We start from the raw sequence: 23,087 nt of genomic DNA, 5'->3' as shown, positions 1-23,087 counted from the left end.
AATGATATTCATTCTGGTAACAAATGTCAGATCTTGTTAAAGGCATATCTGAGATTTTCTTTCCAAGGCTTGGTAGATAAACAGTTGAAGTATCTTTCTAGTATTGGGACTGCATGGTATACAGGAACTGCAGTGGTAGCAAAGTAATGGGGGGGAGGGGTTCGATTATAAATTGGCACTTGGCACTTTTTTCTTTGTGTAGTTAAAATTAAGCTGTTAAATTGTCACGGAAGCTATTGTGTTCTGCCTTCAGACCATGGCAAGGAGCAGGAGTGTCTCTGCTTTTTAATCATAGGCACGTTTATAAAAAGTTTGCATTGAAAGCTTAGTCACGTTCTACAATAAGTCAATATGAAAAAGCTGCTAATGGCTTAACTTTAAAAAGCTGGTAAAAACAAATCCAATTATCTTGGATCAGCTTATAAGGGTACAAATCAGACATGGGCTATGTTTTAGAATATCCTTCTCATAAGTGCTGCAACAGCTCTCGGCTCGCCAAAGTGCAGACATCTCTGATCTTTCCCCTGAAACAGAGGCTTCTCCTTAAAACAAGGCCCATGTCGGATTTGTATCCTTATAAGCTTCTCCAAGACAAGTGGCTTATTTTGTTTTACCAGCTTTTTAACATTAAGCCGTTGGCAGCTCTCTCATATCTGCTTGTATTGCATTGAAAATGTATAAAGAGTTTGTATAAAGTGACTATGATTAAAAAGTGGAGATAATGGGGGAGATACTTTCTCATGCTTCTTCCCATGTTCTGAAAGCACCAAACATTTAATGGTTTCTTGTATCGTTGCTTTCAACCCTTCCATTGTCGGGCTTTGTTCAAACTGTATACTACTAAAAGAAGAATCCAAGTTTCCCTTTTCTTCCAAATTTTTCATCCAGCCACTTCCTCCCAGCTCTGTTGGGCTTCCAGCTCAGAACAGGGGCTGGGATCCAGTGCCACAAACCTTAATGTGCAATTATCCAGGGATTTTTCCCTTCAGCATCCTCCCTTCTCAGTCGCCTAGCAGACATTGTGGGGCCACCTATTGGGGCTCTTTCTGGAACCTTGCAGTCATGGGCTCTAAACCCAGACACACGGCTGCCTCACTTGACTTTTGGAATTCAATTGCTGCTTTAGTTGGGTTATCAGATGGCTTGTTTTATTTGCTTTGAAGATATATTGTGGGGCCTCTAAACTTCTTTTTTTCTAACTGCAGGAAGCATACCCCTAGCATTACACTGGCTCAGGAGGTAGAGTGCCCCCTACCACCAGGTAGAAGGCATTGGTTCTTCCTCACTGAACCTCAGCACCATTTTCCTGTGGCACCTGGTGTTGCTTTGGGTATTTGCATCCACATGCAGGTCCAGCTCTGCTTAGCATGGGAGGAGAGGATATCAGGGCTGGGCTGCAGGGAATGAGAAGGATCTGAGCCATGCAGCCCACCCATGCTAAAGTCCTGGTAATGGGTTGAATCCTCTGAGGAGGCAAATGGTTCAACATGACGGGCACTGAATGATCCAGGATAGTTCCAAAAACCTATTTTATGAAAAGTGCCTTTCTGAGAAGTACTATCCTGTGACTTAAGTAGGTCAGTAACCCTGACGAGGATGGTGGACCGCAATGAAGTGTCCATCTGACAGATGGGGGGGGGGGGTAATCCAGACTGCTGACAACCATCACTCTGTCTCTCCCTGCCACGCAGCCTTTTGAACAACTACATGATATGGAATGGGGTGAGGAAAGCCAGCTCTTTTCTGGATCACCGCTTTCAGGATGCAGAGGAGAAATTCCTGGAGATCATGTATGGATCAAAGATGGTGAGTTGTAAGTAGATGGTGGGAGGTGGAAGGTATACAGAGAGGATTCTCTAAGGTCTGTGCTTTAAGGAACTCATTTCAAATTGGTTGCTTCAAGGGAATGTAATTATCAATGTATAGAGTTCAATAAAAGGTATTGCCTACCAGTTTGATCTTCTGTTTACACCCATTTAACTGGACTAACACTGGCAATCACATTACTCATTTTCCAGAAAGTGAGATCCTTGCAGCTATCAGGAATGTCCCAAGTGTTACTAAAGCAATATTAGGTTGTCTGCATCCCCCTACACCCCTCTCCTCACATTTCATTCACCACATCCCCAGGAAGTTGTCTGCAGCCAGTAATCTAGTGATCTGTGGCATGAAGCTGCAATTTTAGTATGGAGACATATGAACCCTGTGTGCTCAGACCATGAGTGACAGGAAATGGCTCTGTGCCAAATGCCAGTCCAAAAAGCACTGGAATTTTGTGTTGAATCCTTAACAAAAGGAGGAAACTGCAGTAGAACCTTCTGGCATTCCTATTCATCAGACTTCATCTTTTTTTCTGCTCTTTTTTGTATTTTGCTAACTGTCTCACATGAGCATACATAGTGTCCATGCTGCATCTGACAAAGTGGGCTCTGTGTGTGAAAGCTCATGCCACAACAAGTCTGTTAGCCTATAAAGTGCCACCCGACTCTTGTCGTTCGTTCAGTGTTCTGATCTTACCCTCTCAGGTTCAGGGAAGCTGTTTCTCTCCCCTGTCACCCACACCTCCACTCCCCTAGAAGTTGTGCTTACAAGACTCTCTCTCTCTCTCCTCAGGCGTGCCTCCCTCGCTGGAAGTTCTGCGTCAGTGACACGGACAACAATCTAGGTTTTGCCCTGGGAGCCATGTTTGTGAAAGCCACTTTTGCAGAAGACAGCAAAAAGCAAGTATGTCTTCACTCTACTTCCAGTACTCTGACATTCAGCCTTTTTCCATCCTTCCACTGAATTCACAGGTAGCTAACTGGCAAAGCTCGGCACCTCCCTGTTCTGCTTAGTATAGAGGCTCAACTGCCTTGGCCTGCCAAAATCTTTCCAAGAGGACTGTCCTGGAGTGCTGTATTTAATGCCATGATCTTTGAGAGGAAGGCAGTTATATTCAGAGCCTTAGATAGCAATGGGGCTTGTAGACAAACAGAAGCAGAACGGAGGGGGGGTCCCGTTGAACTGGGCAAATGGTGTATAATGCCTACAGGTTGCATCACATGCATGAGTCTGGACGACGGGAAAATTGAAGTAAAACTTGAGCAAAAAGTACTACCAGACTCTCTGCAGATCTTAAACTTGCAGAGCAGAGGAAGCCTAGGCAACATAGTCTTGTTCTGATTGCCACCTGAATGTCAGAGTAGGGCATATGTATGTTGAAGATGCAGTATGTTCTGAGCCCTAGTGGTTCTGTTCTATAGGGAAACTTCTGGCAGACTTAAACTGCCAGGTCTGTCAGTTTAGTCTTGACATTGACGCTGTTATTGAAAGTGCCCTGTGTAGACAGGTTGCAGGCAACTGACAGATCAGGGTCCTTGGTAAGTGTCCCTGATGTCACAGACAGAACTTCAGGTACGGATAGGCTCTGGTGGGGGGCACAGGGCTAGTTGGCCAGTATCCCCCTTGGATGACATAACTGGCTTGGCCAGGATCCCCCTCCAGTGATGTAGCCACAGCCAAGGAGTTGTGTAAGGTTCAGGGAACTCCTGCTACTAAAGTTGAAGGCATGGTGCACTGGCTCCCTACCCCTTGATGAGGTGTTAGACTGCCTAGGCTGTTATCTCACCTGCTCTGACACTCCTGGATGGTGGCAACAGGTCCAGGCAGAGGTCAAAAAGCCAGATAGTTGGTCGAAAGTATGTTTGGGTAGAAATGCAGAAACAAGGCAAGTGTTCAAGTAATTATGTTTATCTAAGGGTGGAGACCAAGAAGGCAGGAGCAAGATGAAGATCCTGGCAGGAAAGTAAGAACAAGCTGGTACATAATCTCTAGAAACAAGGCTATGAAGTTCATCGAACCAGCAGGGTACAGAAGGGTTTAAGTAGGGCATTGAATAAGGACTAGTTCCTCTGCTAGGTCAATGAGTGGTAGCTGGGTGGAGCTTCTTGCAGCAGATAGAAAAGAGATGGTTACCAGGAAGACTTGCTGCCCACACTTGGGCCTTCTGGATCATCTGCAAGCCACCCTGCTCCAGAAGCTGCCGGTTCAAGATTGCCTGGGTCAGACACTAGACGATGACTGAACTATATTGGGACGCTGGTTTATGAATGGTTCGGGGAGAGGAGTTCCCTCCCACTGAAATGTGTACCACTTTCTGCAGCACGCTGTGCTCCTGTGAAGGCTCCCATCCAAGTACTGCTTAGCTTCTGAGATCAGAATCCAAAGTGGTGTGACTGTAAACCTGACTGCTAAGGAGGAGATGGCTGCCTTGCAGTGTCCTAGATACGGGAGGCGAGTAACTTGTAGATGGACATGAAGTTAAGGTGCTTAAGGCACTTACCTTATCTGGGTTTAAAAATGAGAGGTCCATAAACTATTAATAGGGAATAGCCACTGCTTATTGGCATGAGTAGCATGGGATCTATTTTATGTCTGGGTGCTTGCCAGATGCTTGTGACTTGGATTGGCCACGGTTGGAAACAGGATGCTGGGCTTGATGGCGACTTACGTTCTTAAATTGGATTATTGACAGAAAACGAAGACAGGTTCCTGGATACAGAAACAGACCCAATTATCTTTAAGGGTTTCCAGTCTGATTCTCAACTAATCTTCAAGCTCATCTCAATATATTGTCTGTATAAATTACAGCTTACAAGCTCCGGAAGGAAGTTCTTCAGCACAGTGCAAGTATTAAGAGCATTGGCAGTAAATCTGAAAGATTGGGATTGTAACCAACCTACCTTGGTTTGTCTGCTTCATTCTTGTCCTGAATAAGACTCAGAGCATGGTTTTTCCAATATAAGCAGAATATAAAACCTCTTTTATAAAAAAAAAAATAAAAAATAAAAACTTTGGAAGGGTTCTCCTTTTGCTCCAATATTTGTCATAATTCACTTAACTTCTGTACCCAGCCTTGCCCAGGTACATTCAGACTTCTGTGCCCCTTCCTGTATACAATACCACTGGTTTGGTTTGATCCCAAAGCATTCTGGGACTTGTGGTCTTTCAGAGAAGTTTCAGAATTCTAACTGCATTCTGAGCATCTGCATTCTAGGTTCTAATTATACAGCTGTATCTGGGTATGGAAGGAAGAGACCAGGGTGTGTGGAAGATAACTGTACGATGTGCATGTTTTGGCTTGGAATGGACATATAACCTTTTTGTGTTTCTGTCTGAGTATTTCTCAATGTGAGTTTGTTTTGTGTAGGCTGATGAAATGATTACAGAGATCAAGGCTGCCTTCGAGGAGAGCCTGACCAATCTGCATTGGATGGACGAGGACACTCGGAAAGCTGCCAAAGAGAAGGTCAGATGCTCCACTATTAAGTAGAAGAAAAGATGCAAACTGCTGTTGGTGGAAGGGTGGGCAGCTGCAGTGGGAGCTAATGTTAGGCTGCAGCTACACCCATTAAATCAATGCAGCCCTGAAAGGACCAGCTCTAAGCAGAGCAGCCTGAGAACTTTCCTTGTTGGAATAATAGTGCCCTCTGAATTGCTGGAGAGGGCCCTATAGAGGACAGAGGCCATTTGGTGTGACTGGCTAAGCTGCTCTGTGCTCAGTATATTGTGAAGATGAGCTGCTGTTAGAGGGGGGGAAACCCAGTTAGAAGAGCAGCTGCCAGATGTTTTCTTAGCCAGGGGAGGCTGACCCTAGACCCAGAAAAGGAAGCAGGACGGTGCCACTGTCAAAGGTGCAATTACCTGGGAGCTGCTACAACCAAAAGAAATGGGGAGGTGGGTAGGGGAGCAACACTTATTTGGAGGCCCACCATTGAGGACTCGGCTGAAACTAGTACCACAGACTGCCCAAGGGATGGGTCAAGGATATGTCTTGGGGCAGCCACTCGGCATTCATACAAAATAACCCTGTATAACGTAGCTGTTTTTCCATTGTGGGGAATAGCTTGCTCGGACACCTGTGTTGTCACATATTAAGGTTGCTGGAAGGCTTAAATTCTGCAATTCTGACTACCATGTGTGCATATAGTGTCATGTACACGCTCTTGCAGTCCTAAGTATTAAAGTGTAACTCATTTCACACTACTTGCTGTTCTGTGCACCTCCAGGCTGATGCCATCTACGAAATGATTGGCTATCCCAAGTTCATCATGGACCCCAAGGAACTGGACAAGGTCTTCAATGAAGTAGGTTTGCTATAGATCATGCTTGGTGGTGGGGAGGCTGGCAGGACCCCTATTCACTACCCTCAGTGGCCTTGGTCTAAACTAGTAACCTGGTACAGGCCTTGTAGCGATCACAGAAGGGGTGATGAGTGAGAACAGGTTAAGTCTCCTAAAGCCAGAGACCTTGCCACATTCTAATGATGGACTCTGAGAATGATCAATGCCAGCAAACTCCACTAGTACTACCACATCCCCGGTACTTCTGGCAGCCTGTCCAGTGTCCTCAAATTGAATTGCTGCAGTACTGACAAAAAACAAAATCCCCCCCCCCCCCCCCCCCCCCCGGATGAAAGCTTTTAATCAATTGGACTGTTGCATTCTTTCTTTTAGCCAGTCAGCTGGCCAAATACATCCCGAGGATACTACAATAGAGGGGTGCAGGAAGGGTATGAGGCAACCAACCAGACAACTGAGAACCGGACTTCCCCTGGATTCTATTATGTTCTAGTATCACTTTCATATTAACTGACGGGGAAAGAACCAGGCCTTTGCTTGCTCAAGTGGTGGAAGCACCTAAAACTTTGTTTGGTTTTAGGTAGGGAAACTGTTCTAATAAGACTGGCATCAGAAATTAAGATAAATTAAAAGGCTGAAGAGGTTAGGGCTGTTCAGCTTGGAGAAGAGATGACTGAGGGGGGGGGGGTATGATAGAAGTCTACCAAATCATGAAAGGACTTGAACGAGTAAATATGAGTCTGTTTACTCTGATAACAGGATTAGGGACCACTCCATGAAGTTAGCAAGTAGCACATTTTTAAAACAGAGAAAATTCTTTCACTCAGTGAATAATTAAGCTCTAGAATTAATAGCCAGAGGATGTGGTTATGGCAGTTAGTGTAAATGGGTTTAAAAAAAGGTTTGGATAAGTTTCTGAAGAAGTCCATAAACTGCTATTAACAAGGAATAGCCACTGCTTGTTACCAGCATTAGTAGCTTGGTATCTATTTACTGTTTGGGTACTTATGACTTGGACTGGACACAGGATGCTGAGTTTGGATCCTTGGTCTGACCCAGTATGGCATGTCTTATGTTCTAATGCCCAGTCCTGTTCCACTGGGAGATCAACCCACTACCACCCTGTGATACGAGCATAGAGTCCTGCTGGCTTTATTGGGAACAAACATACTGTACTGGGGGCATTAAAGGAATATACAGAAGTCTAAAAACCACTTTGCCCTGCTCTCTATTCCCACATCCACTCTCTGTCTCAATTGCTATTTTCCCCTCTAGCTAGAGAAGTTTGTTCACATTGCAGCACATAAGACTTTGGGCCACATGGTTGTAGGATCAGTTGCCCTACAGTAGTGGGGGAGGGGAAGCAGCATAGCTTTAGTTCAGGGATGGAGAAGGCAGGTGAAGGTTGTCCTGGGAAGAAGAGCAGCAGCAGCTGGGGTGTGGGGGAGAAAGTGAACTGTCCTTAGGACTCTCTCCTCACGTCCATGTGTGCTGTTTGGCTCTTCCAAAGCCTTTCATCTGGCATCCGAATGAGGAGTTTGATCAAAGTCAAGTGCAGGCTGCAGACAGCAGGCTTGTGCTATATTAGAAAGCAATGTCAGTACAGCGTCATGAGAATGTGATTGTAAATCTTTCACTGGAAATGACATATGGGAAGCTTGTGTGAGATGCACTCTCCAAGACTTAAAAACAGTCATCGGGAGCGAGACCTGAGACCAGAAATAAAATGCAACTTTTCAATATGCAGAGTTCTGTCACTTAGAAAATACGTTTTAAGAACATACAGATGTCTAGAATGCCTTCAGCACTAGGAAATGCTTAATAAATGTACCGAAATGGCCACTCGGATGCCAGTCACAGAGCTATTGCCTAAACATCTGAATGTGTCTCCTGTGGTCCAGTTTTCTGGCTGAAATAGTGCATGGGGGGGACGGCTGGGCTGAGTGCAGGGGAGCCCAGGTCAGACTGCTTTTACATGGCTCCAAAATGCATTCACGCCACTGTTAGGCTGGAAAGAGATCAGGAGAGCAAATTCCGCATGTAATGATTAGGCTGAACTTAAACACGTGCAGATGGAATTCTGGATTTTGCATCTGTGCTAAGTGTGAACCACAAAAAGACGAATTTCATAAATTAAACAGCACAGGGAAATCCAATGATGGAGTCACAAGCGGAATAGACTGCAAAGGTTTCCATCAGATCACCAAAGCTTATTCTGTCAAACGTCCATCTATTCTCGTGCACAATCGTAGATAAAGCACTGCAGTATCTCGAACAGAGTGCAAGCAAATTCAGCAAATGAGTCTTTAAACATAGTGTGGGAATCTTCAGGCAGCATATCGGCCAAAGATTCTAATAAAAGGTATCCAAACTAGAATTAGCGCACTAATTCACATGTTAATCCTGCAGTGGTTCCCTGATGGGGGGGAGGAAGCAGAGCTAGCTGGTGCCCCTGCTGCGGGAATGAGGGATTGGAGCAGCCTGCCCATGACCTTTTGTTTTTTTTAATGGATTCCAGCTGCACGTCTACACTACTCTTTAGTATAAGACTTCAGAATGGGCCGTTGTCAACGCATCCATTCTAAAATAACTTATTGGGGATAATGTAGGAGTGAAGCTGGTTCTCAGGAGATGGGTCTTCGGTGAGGCTTTTTATTTGATCTGAGTGAGGGGTGGGATGCACCAGGCTAGTATCCTGAGCAGCAAAGCTCTGACTTGCCAAGGGTGGGCTGATGCGTTGTTGGGTTTCTTTGCAGTATGAAGTTTTGCCGGCGCTGTACTTCGATAACGTCATGCAGTTCTATAACTTCTCAGCCAAAGTGATGGCAGAGCAACTGCGGAAGGTGCCCAGCCGAGATCAGTGAGTCCTGTGGTCGTTTCTCTCAAATGCGGGGGGAGGGGGGCAGCGCACTCTGTTCCTGTCGCAAATGGTCGTGGCCTCTGATTGCAGTGACTGAGGGACCGATCTGCTCGTGGTCGCATGCAGTGACTTAGAGACAGGGAAAGAAACTAGTGAGGCTTTTAAATGGGGGAGGGGAACTGGACACTGCCTTCTTTCCATTGTGTTGTGGCGTCCTCTCATTTTAACTGATGGGGAAAGAAAGGGGTTTTGCTCACTCAAAGCTGAACATTTGGGATTTTGTGGTGATTTTTTTATATAAAACTCCTTGTCTCGTAGCTAAAGATGTGCAAAAACTGTTTCCACTATTGCACACTTGTCAACGCCACTCTTTATCCTAAATTTTCACTGTAAACTCGGACTTAATCTTTTCCCCCCATTTTTTGTGTGTGAATTTTAGAATTCACAATTTAGCAGCCTTTCTCTTCATGAGCCTTCATGGGATGGCTGCTTTTTTAAATGAAAAACTGAATCCTTTTGGGGTTGGGTATCTTTATTCCACCCCCAGATGAGTGTTGGGGGACCTGTGCTTTTGGAGACCAGATTTTTGGTGAGCAAATCAGGGGCTCTTGTTCCTGTGGGGTCAGTAGTAATCCATTTTCAAAACATGCAGCTTTACTGACTTTTAAAATTACATATGTTTGCTGTAATACTATGGACCCAATTGTGAAGTCTCCGGTATGGGTATATCCTGCATAGAAAACCCATTGTTCGGACATCAGCTGTTTCCAAAATGTAAGCTCTGTATGGGGAAACTCATCCAGCAACTGAGACTTTAAACTGAGCCCCAAGATATTTTATACTGGTTAATCCAGGTTCTGTATAGCACAAAAAAATAGCTTACAGACTGTCTCTGGGTAGGAATCACTTTTACTTCCCATCTTTTTCTTCTTTTTTTGTTTCTGGTGTTTAATTTCTTTCCTTCAATAGTAAATATTCTTTCTGCTCAGACCACCAGCTCCTCTTCTTCCTGTCTGCTTTCCTTTCCCCGTACTCCCATGTTCCAATCCTCATTGTCTTCCTCTATCTCCTTGGTCTTCACACCCCAAACTGGCAAGAGACGCAGCACTTTGAGGGCCTCTGCTGCACAGCCCAGTCTTGCAGGAGGAGGATAAAATGACATGCCTGAGCTCAGGGAGAGAGTTATACATCTGGTACAGTAGGGTTTCCCTGCCCTGGGTGGCTTAACAATCTTTAAAGTGTTTTTAGTACCTGAAGCCAAGGAAAGTGATTTGTCCAAGGTCACAAGGAGTATCTGTGAGATTTGAACCCTGGGTCTCGGCACGCTCCTCTAAGCACCAGGCTAACTCTCTCCTGATTGAGATCTGCAGGGATCCACACAGTTAAAACCGCACGCTTTCTCCAAGGAGGCAGGTGCTGTATTAAGCAGCACTTCTGCCGGGTAGTGGGTGGGAAGTCCAGGGAACAAAATGAGGAAGGATTGCTGTGGAGGGGAAGATCCTGCCTGCTTCTCCCAGTCTAATCAGGGACAGTAGGTTGCTGAGAACATAGATCCCAAATCAGAGAGGTCTGGTAACCTTATCACAGGACCCTCACATGTAGGTGTCTAGTAAAACTGCCCTTTTATAAAACATCTTGTGAAGAGGTGGATTTGGATTAACTTTTATAAATTGATTCCACATTCCAAAAGTAACTTTTGGTGTCTGACTAGTAGCTACTAAACCATAAACTAAGGGGAAGCATGAAGCAGAGAGCTGCAGACTACACTGCCCAATAAACAATGGATAAACTTTAAACCCAAGTCCGACCACCAGCCTGACACTTTCCTTGCAGTAATCTTTGACGCCTTCCTGCCAGTGTAAGATTTTGAGCGTTCTCATCTTAGTGGTTTCTTAGGGTCACAGTGCCCCCTAATGTACAGCAGGAGCACCACATATTGCATTACAACAAATGTGTGTGTGTGTGGGGGCGGGTTGTCTGCCACAAGCAGAAAGATTACACTTTGAGCACTGAAAGAACTTCAGCTTTAATGTGTGGTGCTGAATCTATTTTTGGCAATTCTTTTTTTTTTTCCCTTTCCTTGGATGTACCAGAGAGGCTGTAACTTCCCCACTTCCAGGTCCTATTTGGCTGCTGGTTTTAGGTCTAAGCCTGCATTCTGATAACTCTGCTTAGGGAACATCAGAAAATAAAAATTTCAAATCAGGGGCAGCCAAAATGATGGGAAGGAGGAGCAACTGGGAGGGAAACAAAGTTGTGGAAGCTATAACTGCATTTGCACTGCTTAAGGGAATACATATGGTAGGGTCACTATGTTCTTGGGTTTTTTATTTTACTGACAGGCTAATTTAGTCCTGGTGTCTTAACATATTGGATGCATGGACTTGTAGATCTTCTGTGAAGGAAATCAGAACTGCAGATCCATGCATGCAGTGGGATAAAACCAGACTAGTTTGGTCTGATGAGGAAAAAGTGGAGCCAGCTAGTGATGCATGCATTCAGGTAGAGAAGTATGGGAAACGTGCATTCTGCAATCTTGGAGTTGTTTCTCTTGGTGGATGGGAGGCGCAGTGTCTCACTGCTCCGCTTGGGTTGCTGGGTTTGGTAGAGCTCTCTGGAATGCTGATACCTGCTCTCCTTCCCCCACAGGTGGAGCATGACCCCTCCCACTGTGAATGCCTATTACTCCCCAACCAAGAACGAGATCGTGTTCCCAGCAGGAATTCTTCAGGCTCCTTTCTACACCAGCACCTCGCTCAAGTAAGACCCTGCCCCTAGCACCCACCATCTCCTCGCCCCGGGCTTTCCCATACAAAGCAGTGTTTCATCCACTTTCTCACCTGCACATGTCACATTCTTTTAAATTTAGTTTCTAGCGTGTAGCAGATGGACTCAGGACCAGTGGGTATAGTGTACTCCTAATAGTTGGAGATGGATCAGATTTCAATCTGATGTTAGCCCTAGTACATCTATTTATTTTTTTATAGACTGCTGAGGGGGGATATGATAGAGGTCTTTAAGCTCATGAGAGGTCTTGAACGAGTAGATGTGAATTGGTTATTTACACTTTTGAATAATAGAAGGACTAGGAGGCATTCCATGAAGTTAGCAAGTAGCACATTTAAGACTAATGGGAGAAAATTCATTTTCACTCAACGCACAATAAAGCTCTGGAATTTGTTGCCAGAGGATGTGGTTGGTGCAGTTAGTGTAGCTGGGTTCAAAAAAGGTTTGGATAAGTTCTTGGAGAAGTCCATTAACAGCTATTAATCAAACTTACTTGGGGAATAGCCACTGCTATTAATTGCATCAGTAGCATGGGATCTTCTTAGTACTTGGGTAATTGCCAGGTTCTTGTGGCCTGGTTTTGGCCTCTGTTGGAAACAGGATGCTGGGCTTGATGGACCCTTGGTCTGACCCAGCATGGCAATTTCTTATGTTCTTATTCAAGATGAAATATCACATCTGTTTATATTCAGGTATCCCCACAGGGCTTACAATCTAAGTTTGTACCTGAGGCAATGGAGGGTAAAGTGACTTGCCCAAGGTCACAAGGAGCAACAGCAGGACTTGAACCCTGGTCTACTGGTTCGTAGCCCAGTGTTCTAACCACTAGGCTATTCCTCCTCCTCATATACCCCTGTGAGATGCCATGCTCTTCAGTATTTTTCCATCTCCATAGCAGTTCAGGACTCTCTGCACGCTAGCACAGTTAGAGTAATTTAGCTAAGAAAACCAAAACAAGAAATCTTATCTCTACAGACAAGCCCCGCTCTCCTGCAGTGACACCCATTGGGTCCCTCCCCCAGTTGAGAATTCCCAAGGTGATTTCCACAATCTCTCGGAGGTAAGCCTCTGTCCAGTGGCCGACCCTCGGCGGGGACCTAGCCCCCAACATCAGGTGAGGCAGGAAATGACCAGGAAATGTTGAGACAAGGTAAGGTAGAAAACCTCTTAAGTCTCAGGTCCCCAAAGCTCGAATAGCCGCATATAGTCAGCCCTAGATATTCAAAACAACTGCTCCAACCATGTGTATCATTCATTCAAACTCGCAATAAACACTGGTAATATGTTGGAAGAATCCGGCAATTATATTAATATATACCTCTCAACCAGACCTCATACACTTTAACCAGAGCTATAAATCATACTGCTCTTGGTAGATACCACATATCTTGGAAAACTTTGTGTGCGTTGTGGTTTTAATCATTGGTTGTGAAGCTCAATTACATTGCATTCTTCATTTTTTTCTTTTCTTTTTTTATAATGAATTATTTATAGAGGAAATATAACCTACTGTGGACAGTACTTATCTTAAATGTGACTTGTTGTTATATAAGAAGTACTTATCTTGAATAACTTTTGCAGCTGAATGTCTTAAACTTTAAACCGGAACACCGGAGTGATAGAAACAACTACGCCCGACACGGCTCGCGTTTCTTTTTTTGCTTCTTCAGGGGCTCTATTGAGTTGTCTGCGAATACAAACGCTGTATTAGAAATAGCATATTTAAACTTCAATATAAAATATACTTGCTGTTTATCCATACATTAAATATACGACTTATATCTCCCGACTTCCACAGCCTACAAATCAGCTGGTCCTCCATCTTGTCCTGTAAATCCGGCAGCCTTTTAAACCGACTCAAGAATACTACCCCAACCAATCGGAGCAGTCCAGGTTCCGACAGTCATCATACGTCATGACGTTATGCACAATCATACGTTAACCCAATGTGGTCCAAGTTTTCCAAGATATGTGGTATCTACCAAGAGCAGTATGATTTATAGCTCTGGTTAAAGTGTATGAGGTCTGGTTGAGAGGTATATATTAATATAATTGCCGGATTCTTCCAGCATATAGTCAGCCGGCATCAGTACTACTGGGTTGATCAGCCATATCAGGGCTAGACCCGGTCCGATACGAGGGTCCTCCGAGGTGGTCGCCATATTGGTCAGTCTCCACGTTCATTCGATCGCTGCCCTGTCCGTCGACTCGATCCTTGCGCACAAAATCACTTGTGCACACACTGGCATGCACACAAGGGCGCTTGGCGCACAGTCACATGCTCAACTGTACCGGGCGCATAAGTAAACCCCGTGCACACAGCAGAGCGCAGATCTTTTTGAGCGAGTATCCGACCTACACGCACAACTTCGGCGCACCCGGAGCACATAACTCAGCCTCCTGGCGTACGCTTGAACGCACTGCAATCCTACGTGCACAAACCATGGCACCACCAGACAAGAAGCTCAAGGCTCAGGGCCTTTGCCCAGCATGCCACATCAGAGCTGCACAGCGCGAGGAAGCCACGGCCCTGTGTCTACAGTGCAAGGAGGCTCTGGGTGAACCAGGCCAGAGTCCTCTCCAGATGGCACTGGAATCCAGATCCACCGACAGTACACCGGATCTGGCTACCCCCCGGCAGAGGCCTCTCTCAAACGGAGCTCCCTGGGGACGCGGCGCCTCTCAATCTAGACCCAGCATCTTTCTCCTGGGTAGAATTCTTCTTAAAAGGCCTTCATACCTTTTGTCCACATGCAACCAGCGCCCCCGATGCCACAGCCTGACCCTCCTGCCTCAAAGCCCCAACTTTGGGGACTCTGACACCTCGGACGAGGATAAAGACTCCCTGGAGGAAGGGGAAATACTCCAGGAACGGAACCTTACTGAACCATGAGGCGTTTCTTCACTAAAGACGAACTATCAGACCTCGTGGCTCACAGCCTAAAGGGCTTGCTATCCCAGGCACGAGTGCCGCAGGGGAACTGAAGACTAATCCCCTCCTCGAGGGACTGTCAGGCCTCCCACCATTTCCCTTTGCTGCAGGCTGTGCAACAGCTGATTGACCTAGAATGGGAGGCTCTGGAGGCCACATACATGGGGGATGGACCCTCACAGCCCTATACCCTCTGGACTCCACCACCAAAGACCTCCTAGCATTCCCCAAAGTAGATGCCATGGTCTCAAAGCGCACTACCATCCTAGTTGAGGGAGGAGCAGCACTCAAGGATGCCCAGGATAGACATCTTAAATCCATCCTTAAACAGTCATTCGTTTCAGCTATGTTACTACAGATCGCAGCCTGCTGTGCCGTGGTGACACGCACCTGCTTATCAAAGACCAGGAACGCCACCACACCCATCGAAGCACTAGAACCAGCAGTATCATTCTTCATGGATGCAACCTCCGACCTGGTGCACACCACGGCCAGAGGCGTCTCATCCGTTGTGGCAGCCAGAAGGTGGCTCTGGCTCAAGCTGGTCAGCCGATGGGACATCCAAGATGAGACTCACGAGAATACCCTTTAAGGGAAACGTCCTGTTTGGAAGCAAACTGGAGAAGTTAGCCGACAAATCGGGTGAATCCCCAGTACCGCGGAGGCTGGAGGACAGGAACAAGAGAAGCCAGTGCCCCTCCCACCGGGCAGGGGATCACAGTGCTTCAAACCATACAGAAGTACATATCAAGTATTTCGCCCAGCAGGCAGGGGCCAGTCTTTTTGGAACACACAAAAGGGGAGCCGGCACTGGTCCAGGCCCCAGCTGCACCCTGCAGTGAGAATCAGCCGACCCATCCACAGGAAGAACCCATAGGGGGCAGGCTTGCCCTATTCTACCAAAGATGGGTGGCTAACTTCGGACAAGTGGGTCCTAAACATCATTCGAGAGGGATATTATCTGGACTTCCACAACATCCCTCCAGACAAATTTGTGAAATCTCCCTGCCACGACACTTTCAAGAGGACAGCAGTGGAATCTACACTGGCCAAATTGCTAGACTTAAAGGCCATAACGCCAGTGCTTACGCAACAAGAAAATATGAAGCACTATTCCATCTCTTTTCTTTCCCAAGAAAGAGGGTACGTTCTGGCCCATCCTGGACCTCAAGTCCATCAACCACCACTTAGTCACCTCGCTTTTGCATGGAAACCCTACGCTTGGTCATAAGGGCAATACAGCCGGTAGAATCTCACATCCCTGGATCTGGCAGAAGCCTACCTGCACATCCTGATCCATCACAAGCATCAGCGTTTTTTACACTTCACGATCCTGGACTGGGCACTACCCTTCGGGCTAGCCACAGCACCTCCGAGCATTCACCAAAATCATGGTTGTAGTGGCAGCAACACTGAGGAAAGAAGGAATCCTCATACACCCATATCTGGACGATTGGCTGATCAGGGCAAAATCCCCAGAGGAAAGTCCATCAGGCGACCACCAGAGTCAAAACTCGACTGGAGAACCTCAGGTGGGTGGTCAACACAAACAAGAGCTGTCTGCAGCCCTCCCAATCTCTGGAATGCCTGGGAGTCCGGTTTGACACCAGACAAGACAAGGCCATTCTGACTCCTACAAGGAGAACAAAACTGATGAACCAATTGCAAAACCTGTTAAGCATTCTTCGCCCCAAGGTGTGGGACTACCTCAAAGTCCTCTGTCTCATGACATCCACACTGGAAGTGATCCCATGGGCAAGAGCTCACATGTGACACCCCCCCCCCACTGTCACGATGGAATCTGATGTCCCAGAATTACTCTGCTTTCAGCTCCCGGAGGAAGTTCGAACCCAGCTACAGTGGCTACAGGAAGACCATCTAAGCAAGGGAGTAAGGCTATCCCCACTGACCTGGATCCTGCTCACCACAGATGTGAGTCTACAAGGGTGGGGAGCCCACTGCCAGGAACTTGACCGCTCAGGGGCAATGAGATGAGGAAGAGTCGGGATGGAACATCAACTGACGAGGCACAGGCAGTCAGGCTAGCCTGCCTACGGTTCAGTCACAGACTCCGGGGCGAATCGGTCAGTCATGTCGGACAACGCCACAACAGTGGCCTACAACAACCAGCAGGGAAGAACCAGAAGCAAACAGGTATCCCTGGATATAGAACCCCTAATGGCGTGGGCAGAATCAAACCTACAAGAGATCTCAGCCACCCACATCGCAGGAAAAGACAACATCACTGCGGATTACCTCAGCAGGGAAAGTCTAGACCCAGGGGAATGGAGGCTGTCAAAACAGCCTTCCAGTTAATAGTAAACCGCCCAAGTTCCCAACTTCAGTCTCAGATGGGAACCGCAATCCCAAGGGATCAATGCTCTCATCCAGACCTGGCCACAGGAAATACTACTATACGCTTTCCCACCATGGCTGCTACTGGGTGGAATCATCTGCAAGATAGAACACCACAGGGGACCAGTACTTCTAGTGGCCCCAGACTGACCAAGAAGGCCATGGTACGCAGACATGCAAAGACTACTGACAGGGATCTGCTCCATCAAGGCCCAATCCTTCAGAGACCCAACTCTGTTCTCCCTTCGGTCTGGCCATTGAGAGGACACACCTGAAGAACAGCGGATTCTCGGGGGTGATTGACACTCTGCTCCGAGCATGCAAGTTTTCCACATCTAACCTACATACGAATATGGAGAATATTCGAAGCCTGGTGTGAAGACCACGACATCCTCCTGTGGGCAGTCAAAATTCCCATGATTCTGGAATTCCTGTAGAACAGCTTACAGAAGGGGTTGTCCCTCAACTCCAGCAAGGTGCAGGAGGCCGCATTGGCCTGCTACTGAGCCAAGGTGGGGGGCGGCAGCCTAGCCTCTCACCTGGTCATCTCCAGCTTCCTGAAAGGGGTCAAACAGATCCAACCACCCCTGAAGTGGCTGGTACCTTTATGGAATCTCAATCTAGTCCTAGACTTCCTAGCAGGAGCCGTGGTCTGTCCCTCCGGCTACTAACACTGAAGACTGCATTCCTAGTGGCAGTCTGTTCAGCCAGTCACATCTCTGAGCTTCAAGCACTGTCCTGTCGAACCCTTCCTCAGGTTCACACTAGGATCCATACAGCTACACATGGTCCCCTCCTTCCTCCCAAAAGTGGTTTCTCACTTCCATCTAAACCAAACAATCTTGCTGCCATTGCCAGACGAGCATAAGGACTCGGAAGAATCTCGCCGCCTTCGCCATCTTAACGTCAGCAGACTCCTACTCCGATATCTGGAAAGGTCTGAATTCGTACAAAAGACAGACCACCTCTTCGTCCTTCACAGCGGGAAGAAACAAGGGGAAGCGGCCTCGCGGGCAACCATAGCCCGCTGGATCAAGTTGTCAAGGCAGCTTACGTAGAGTCGGGCAAGCCTCCACCTCTACAAGTCAAGGCCCATTCCATTAGAGCCCAGGAAGTTTCCTGGGTGGAAACCAAGATGCTGTCACCTGCTGAGATCTGTCGGATGGTGACATGGTCCTCCATTCATACTGTCTCTAGGTTCTACCGCTTGGATGTTCAGGCTCGGGAGGACACAGCATTCACAAGTGCAGTACTAAGTGGGTCACGGGCAGCCTCCCACCCGGTTTGGGAGTAGCTTTTGTACATCCCATTGGTCGTGAGTCCATCTGCTATACGCTAGGAAATTGAGAAATTACTTAACTGATAATTTCGTTTTCCTTAGTGTAGTCAGATGGACTCAACATCCTGCCCATGGCTGCCGACAATCACGGAAACCTCAGGTGACAATTCCTCAAGAGAAAGACAGACAAATACGGGTAAGCCAAGCTTCCATCTAACTAGGACACCCATACCTACCAGGTGTCAGCATTTCTCGATTGAGTGCACTGGTGGTCTCCAGCTATATACACATCAGCCAGTTCCAGTTAATCAAGTTAACCAAGTTATTCAAGTTGTTCAGTCACATATATATCCACAATTGCTTTTTGAAGAGAATACTGAAGAGCAGGGGCTTCCTGCAGGGGTATATGTACTAGGGCTGACGTCAGATTGAAATCTGATCTGTCTCCATCTGCTATCAGGAGCACACTATACCCATTGGTCCCGAGTCCATCTGTCTACACTAAGGAAAACTAAATTATCAAGTAATTTCTCCATTGCAGGTATTCAGCTGTTCAACTACTAGATCTAGTTAATACAGAATTACTCTCCATCTCTAGAGGGATGCTTTTGTGGGAAACAATTTATTTTATTTCTGGAAAACAAATAACTTACAATTTTAAAGAGCCTTTCCACATTAATGGCTGCCTAAACAATGAATTGGAAAGACCCTAGACTGTGAAACTCAGTTCTATCATGCTGTAGATGATATCCAAAAGACTAAATACTGAGGTTCATCCAAGATACCGAAGATAAATTGACCGCAATAAAAGCCTGCAAATCTGTCTTATAGAAAGCAGTGACAATTCAGAGCCCCCCCAGAAGTGTCCACGAACTAGAAAGAGGCCATGAAAGAAAACACTAGTAAATAAGAAAATGGAAACAATTCCACAGCACAAGAGACAAATGACATACATAAAGTCTACACCTTGATGACAAACTTGCTGACCAATTAGGAAATGCATGCCATTAAGGACTCACCAAAACCAGTTCTATCCTACCTAGCAAAAACTGTAAAAAGCCTTCCTACAGCAAAGATGCTACCTAGACTTGATAAATCAATCCATGACAAGTCTGTACTTAAATTTGCTGGATGCATCAAATTGTACCTATCACCCAATATCAACCCCCACTCCCCTACATTGGCCAAACTTAGCTCATTGTCTTGTAGTTGTCTCTTCCAGATTGCCAGATAAGACTGAACTTGGCCCAATTGAGTTTTCATACAGTATAGAAACTTTCTATTATCCCTACTAGATAACACAATTAATGGTGGGTCTGGTCCCTGATCCTCCTCGCTCCCCCCCCCCACCACCACATGGGACAGTCAATCACCAAATTCATATGGACTAGACTGACAAATATAGCTATCCAAGGAAAAACAGCAAGCTAATATGAATCTTTCCTTACCAGCAGAACCCAAGAAATAAACTGGAATGCACAATCTGTAAACCTTGACCTCTGAAATGGGGTGTATTGCAAGGCTTGCCCATCTTGTTCAATACATAGGTAACCCCCACCGAGCAGGGAGCACTGAATCCCTCATACAGGATGGGGGGAGCATGGGGTTCTCTGAACTGGGGACACATCAGTCTACCCAACAAAACAGTCAACACCAGATGGGTTCATAACAAAACGTTTACTGAAGAAAAAATTGAAGAAATTGTTCCTAGAGCAGTCAATAAATAAAAATTAGTAGCTTAGGATGTATTCATTTAATGTCTGGGTACTTGCCAGGTACTTGTGACTTGGATTGGCCACTGTTGGACACAGGATGCAGGACTTGATGGACCCTTGGGTCTGACCCAGTATAGCATATCTTATGTTCTTAAAGCCTTGCATGATCTTCCTTTTTCAAACAAAGTGCTTTGGACTGAAAACGAAAACTGATTTGCTTGGCTACAACCATACAAAATGCTGCAGTGTGGACCAGTATGCCAGTGTCGGGTAAACTTTTCAGTAGGTTGTGCAGTACTGAAGAGTGTTCAGGTAGTATCTGCACTGTCAGGATGCTAACATCTTCACTGTCTTCTTGCACAGGGCGCTAAATTTTGGCGGAATTGGTGTTGTGATGGGACATGAGCTGACACATGCCTTCGATGATCAAGGTAAAGCCTTCCCAAGATTCAGGGAGCTTCCCAGGGTTTCCCTTTCTTCATGGGTCACCCTGTCCCCTCACAATTAGGAATACCACATGGAATCCCCCTGCAGCAGTCATGTAGAGGATGGTCCAAGTAGGATGTGAACTAAGCTTTTGTTAATATAGTATGTAGGGAAAAAACCTAGTAACTATGGAAATGACTCCTGTGTGGACAAACTTCAGAGACTTATCCTTCCTCTCTCTCGTTTATTTTTTCTGTTCTTCTTTAGCTTTTATTAATTTTTTTTTTGCACGACATTCCCTCCACTTGAGCAATGTTTCGTTTGTCGGATGAGAACTGGAGGGCGAGCCCCTCAGCACCACTACTGTCAGCAGTGGTCACCCTGTAGCAATGTGCCACATACAGAACAGAGGTGGATCTTTGCATGTACTAGGATGGGCATGGGACTGGAATGTAGGGCTCCTGGGCTAAGCCAGAGGGCTGGCTTGTCCTAGTTTTTTTTTTTTTCTCCTTTTCCATCCCTCCCAAAAACTGACTTTTTTTACTTGACCCTAGCTTGCAATGTCTTCCTTTCTCTTGTCTTGGTTGGTTGGTGACCTGCAGGCCGAGAGTATGATAAAGATGGCAACCTGCGATCTTGGTGGAAGAACTCATCCGTGGAGGCCTTCAATAATCAGACAGCATGCATCACGGAGCAGTACAACAACTACTCCATCAATGGGGAATCTGTGAACGGCAAACAGACGCTCGGGGAGAACATTGCTGACAACGGGGGGCTGAAAGCAGCCTATCGGGTAAGAGCCCTGCATCAGGAAGGCACATAGGTATAGTGGGATACCATGGTGAGGTTTGTAGATCAGTGGACAGCTGAGCCCTCAGAGTGCTTGGCTCATTGTTCATGTGCATCCAATCACCAGCCCCTTAGTGCCCTCATCTGGGTTCCAGGATATCCACAGTGAATATCTGAGATGCATATTTGTTGGCATGACCAGGTTCACTTCAAGATTTTTGCCAAGCATGAAAAACATTATTTTTGAGTGAGGGTCTGAGCTGGGACCCTCCCCTGCTGCCACCCTGGTATGGAAAGCTGAGTTCTGTTCTGCTTAATTAAGAACTGACCACCTCTGATCTCTTTTTAGGGTTCCCAACTGTTTAGACTGCAGAGACTTTGGGGTGCTGTTACAGAGAAGAGGGGGGAGGGCTAAATGTTTGTCCTGATTTTAGCCTTCCAGCATTCAATCCTCTATTGCAATTATACAGTAGTGACAACTACTCTATTCAGTGTGTTGCTTAAGTTTGTTTTGTGTCACTTAGACTTCAGACCACGGTTTAATCTGAGGCCTAAAATATTTTGCAGAACCAGTAATTTGATTCTGGGCTGGTAAAAAGCAAACTTTTAGAAAGGAGTAAAGAAGCTTGAACTAGTGGTCATGAGATAAAGCTCCAATGATGGGGACTCAGGAGTGATATCAAAATATTACCTCACAGAAAGGGTGGAAGAACCCTCCCAGTGGAGGTGATTGACTTTCCCCTTGCTTCATTACAATTAATGATCCTCTGTGCTTGTCCCAGGCTTTCCTGAACTGTTGCTTTACTGGGGAGTGGACTGGATGGGTCCTGATTTGCTATTGTATTCTGTTTTCTTCTGGCAAAGTGGCAATAAATTACATGTGTATGGATAAGATCATATTGATTTGTATATGGTTTTGATGGACAGTGCTGGAAGGCGGGGTATAAGACATATTTAGTAAATAAAATGTTAAACCCCCAAAGAGATTAAACAGCTTCTCCAAGTGTTTGGAAATTTTGACAGTTGAAAGCTGGCAATGCTAGATCCCTCCCACATTCTTTTAGGGGCCAGAATCTTGCCTGTTCTCCCCCATGAGATCCTAGTCTGAGTTAAGATTGTTACCCTATTTCATTCTTTTGGAGGAAACTGAACTGAAAATCCCCCCCCCCCCCCCCAGCTCCACTTTGGCAGCCATTGAAATAAACATACATTTCCCTTGTTAAATCCAGGCTACAGCTGCCAGTTTTTCTCTCCTGTTTGCAGGCCTATCAAAACTGGGTAAAGAAGAACGGCGAGGAAGAGGCCTTACCAACTCTTGAACTATCCAACTATCAGCTCTTTTTTGTGGGATTTGCCCAGGTAAAGACTTTCAGAGAACCTTTATGGAAATGTGTGGAGGGAGCTGGGGCATGAGAAGGGTAGCGTATTAATGGCTACAAAGAATCTGTATAAGAGGTGCACTGTTGCTATATCAGGGAAGTCTATGCGATGGCTGCATATATGAATCCGAGGTAGTTCAGGAGGACGGGAGAAGGGCAGATGTGGCTCCTATTCATAAGAGGAAGTAAGGAGGAAGCTGGGAACTACAGGCCAGTTAGCCTGACCTCTGGGGTGAGGATATTAATGGAATTGCTGCTAAAACAGAGGATAGTGCAGTTTCTGGAATCCAATAGATTGCAAGATCTGAGGTAGCAAGACTTACTAGAAGTAAATCTAGTCAGAGAAATCTGATTTTTTTTTTGATTAGGTGACTAGAGTTGATCAAGAGTGCACTTGATGTAGTGTATTTGGATTTCAGCAAGGCCTCTGACACAATTCTGCACAG

The 23,087-nt window shown here is 46.1% G+C and overlaps 1 protein-coding gene across 2 annotated transcripts in view; it reads left to right on the top strand.

Annotated features, from left to right (window-relative positions):
• ECE1 (endothelin converting enzyme 1) overlaps positions 1-23,087 on the top strand; it is a 126,518-nt gene that overhangs the window by 101,924 nt on the left and 1,507 nt on the right. For both annotated transcript variants that reach the window (XM_029579304.1, XM_029579305.1), the window contains exons 10-18: positions 1,692-1,806; positions 2,614-2,724; positions 5,189-5,287; positions 6,048-6,125; positions 8,876-8,979; positions 11,629-11,739; positions 20,411-20,478; positions 21,076-21,266; positions 22,526-22,621. In XM_029579304.1, the coding sequence (XP_029435164.1) occupies positions 1,692-1,806; positions 2,614-2,724; positions 5,189-5,287; positions 6,048-6,125; positions 8,876-8,979; positions 11,629-11,739; positions 20,411-20,478; positions 21,076-21,266; positions 22,526-22,621 (973 nt within the window). The remainder of the gene's footprint in view (positions 1-1,691; positions 1,807-2,613; positions 2,725-5,188; positions 5,288-6,047; positions 6,126-8,875; positions 8,980-11,628; positions 11,740-20,410; positions 20,479-21,075; positions 21,267-22,525; positions 22,622-23,087) is intronic.

Source organism: Rhinatrema bivittatum, chromosome 15 (genome assembly GCF_901001135.1).
Source record: "Rhinatrema bivittatum chromosome 15, aRhiBiv1.1, whole genome shotgun sequence".
Classification (NCBI taxonomy): Eukaryota; Metazoa; Chordata; class Amphibia; order Gymnophiona; family Rhinatrematidae; genus Rhinatrema; species Rhinatrema bivittatum.
Note: the sequence above shows the minus strand (reverse complement) of the source record. Positions and strands in the feature narration are given on the sequence as shown.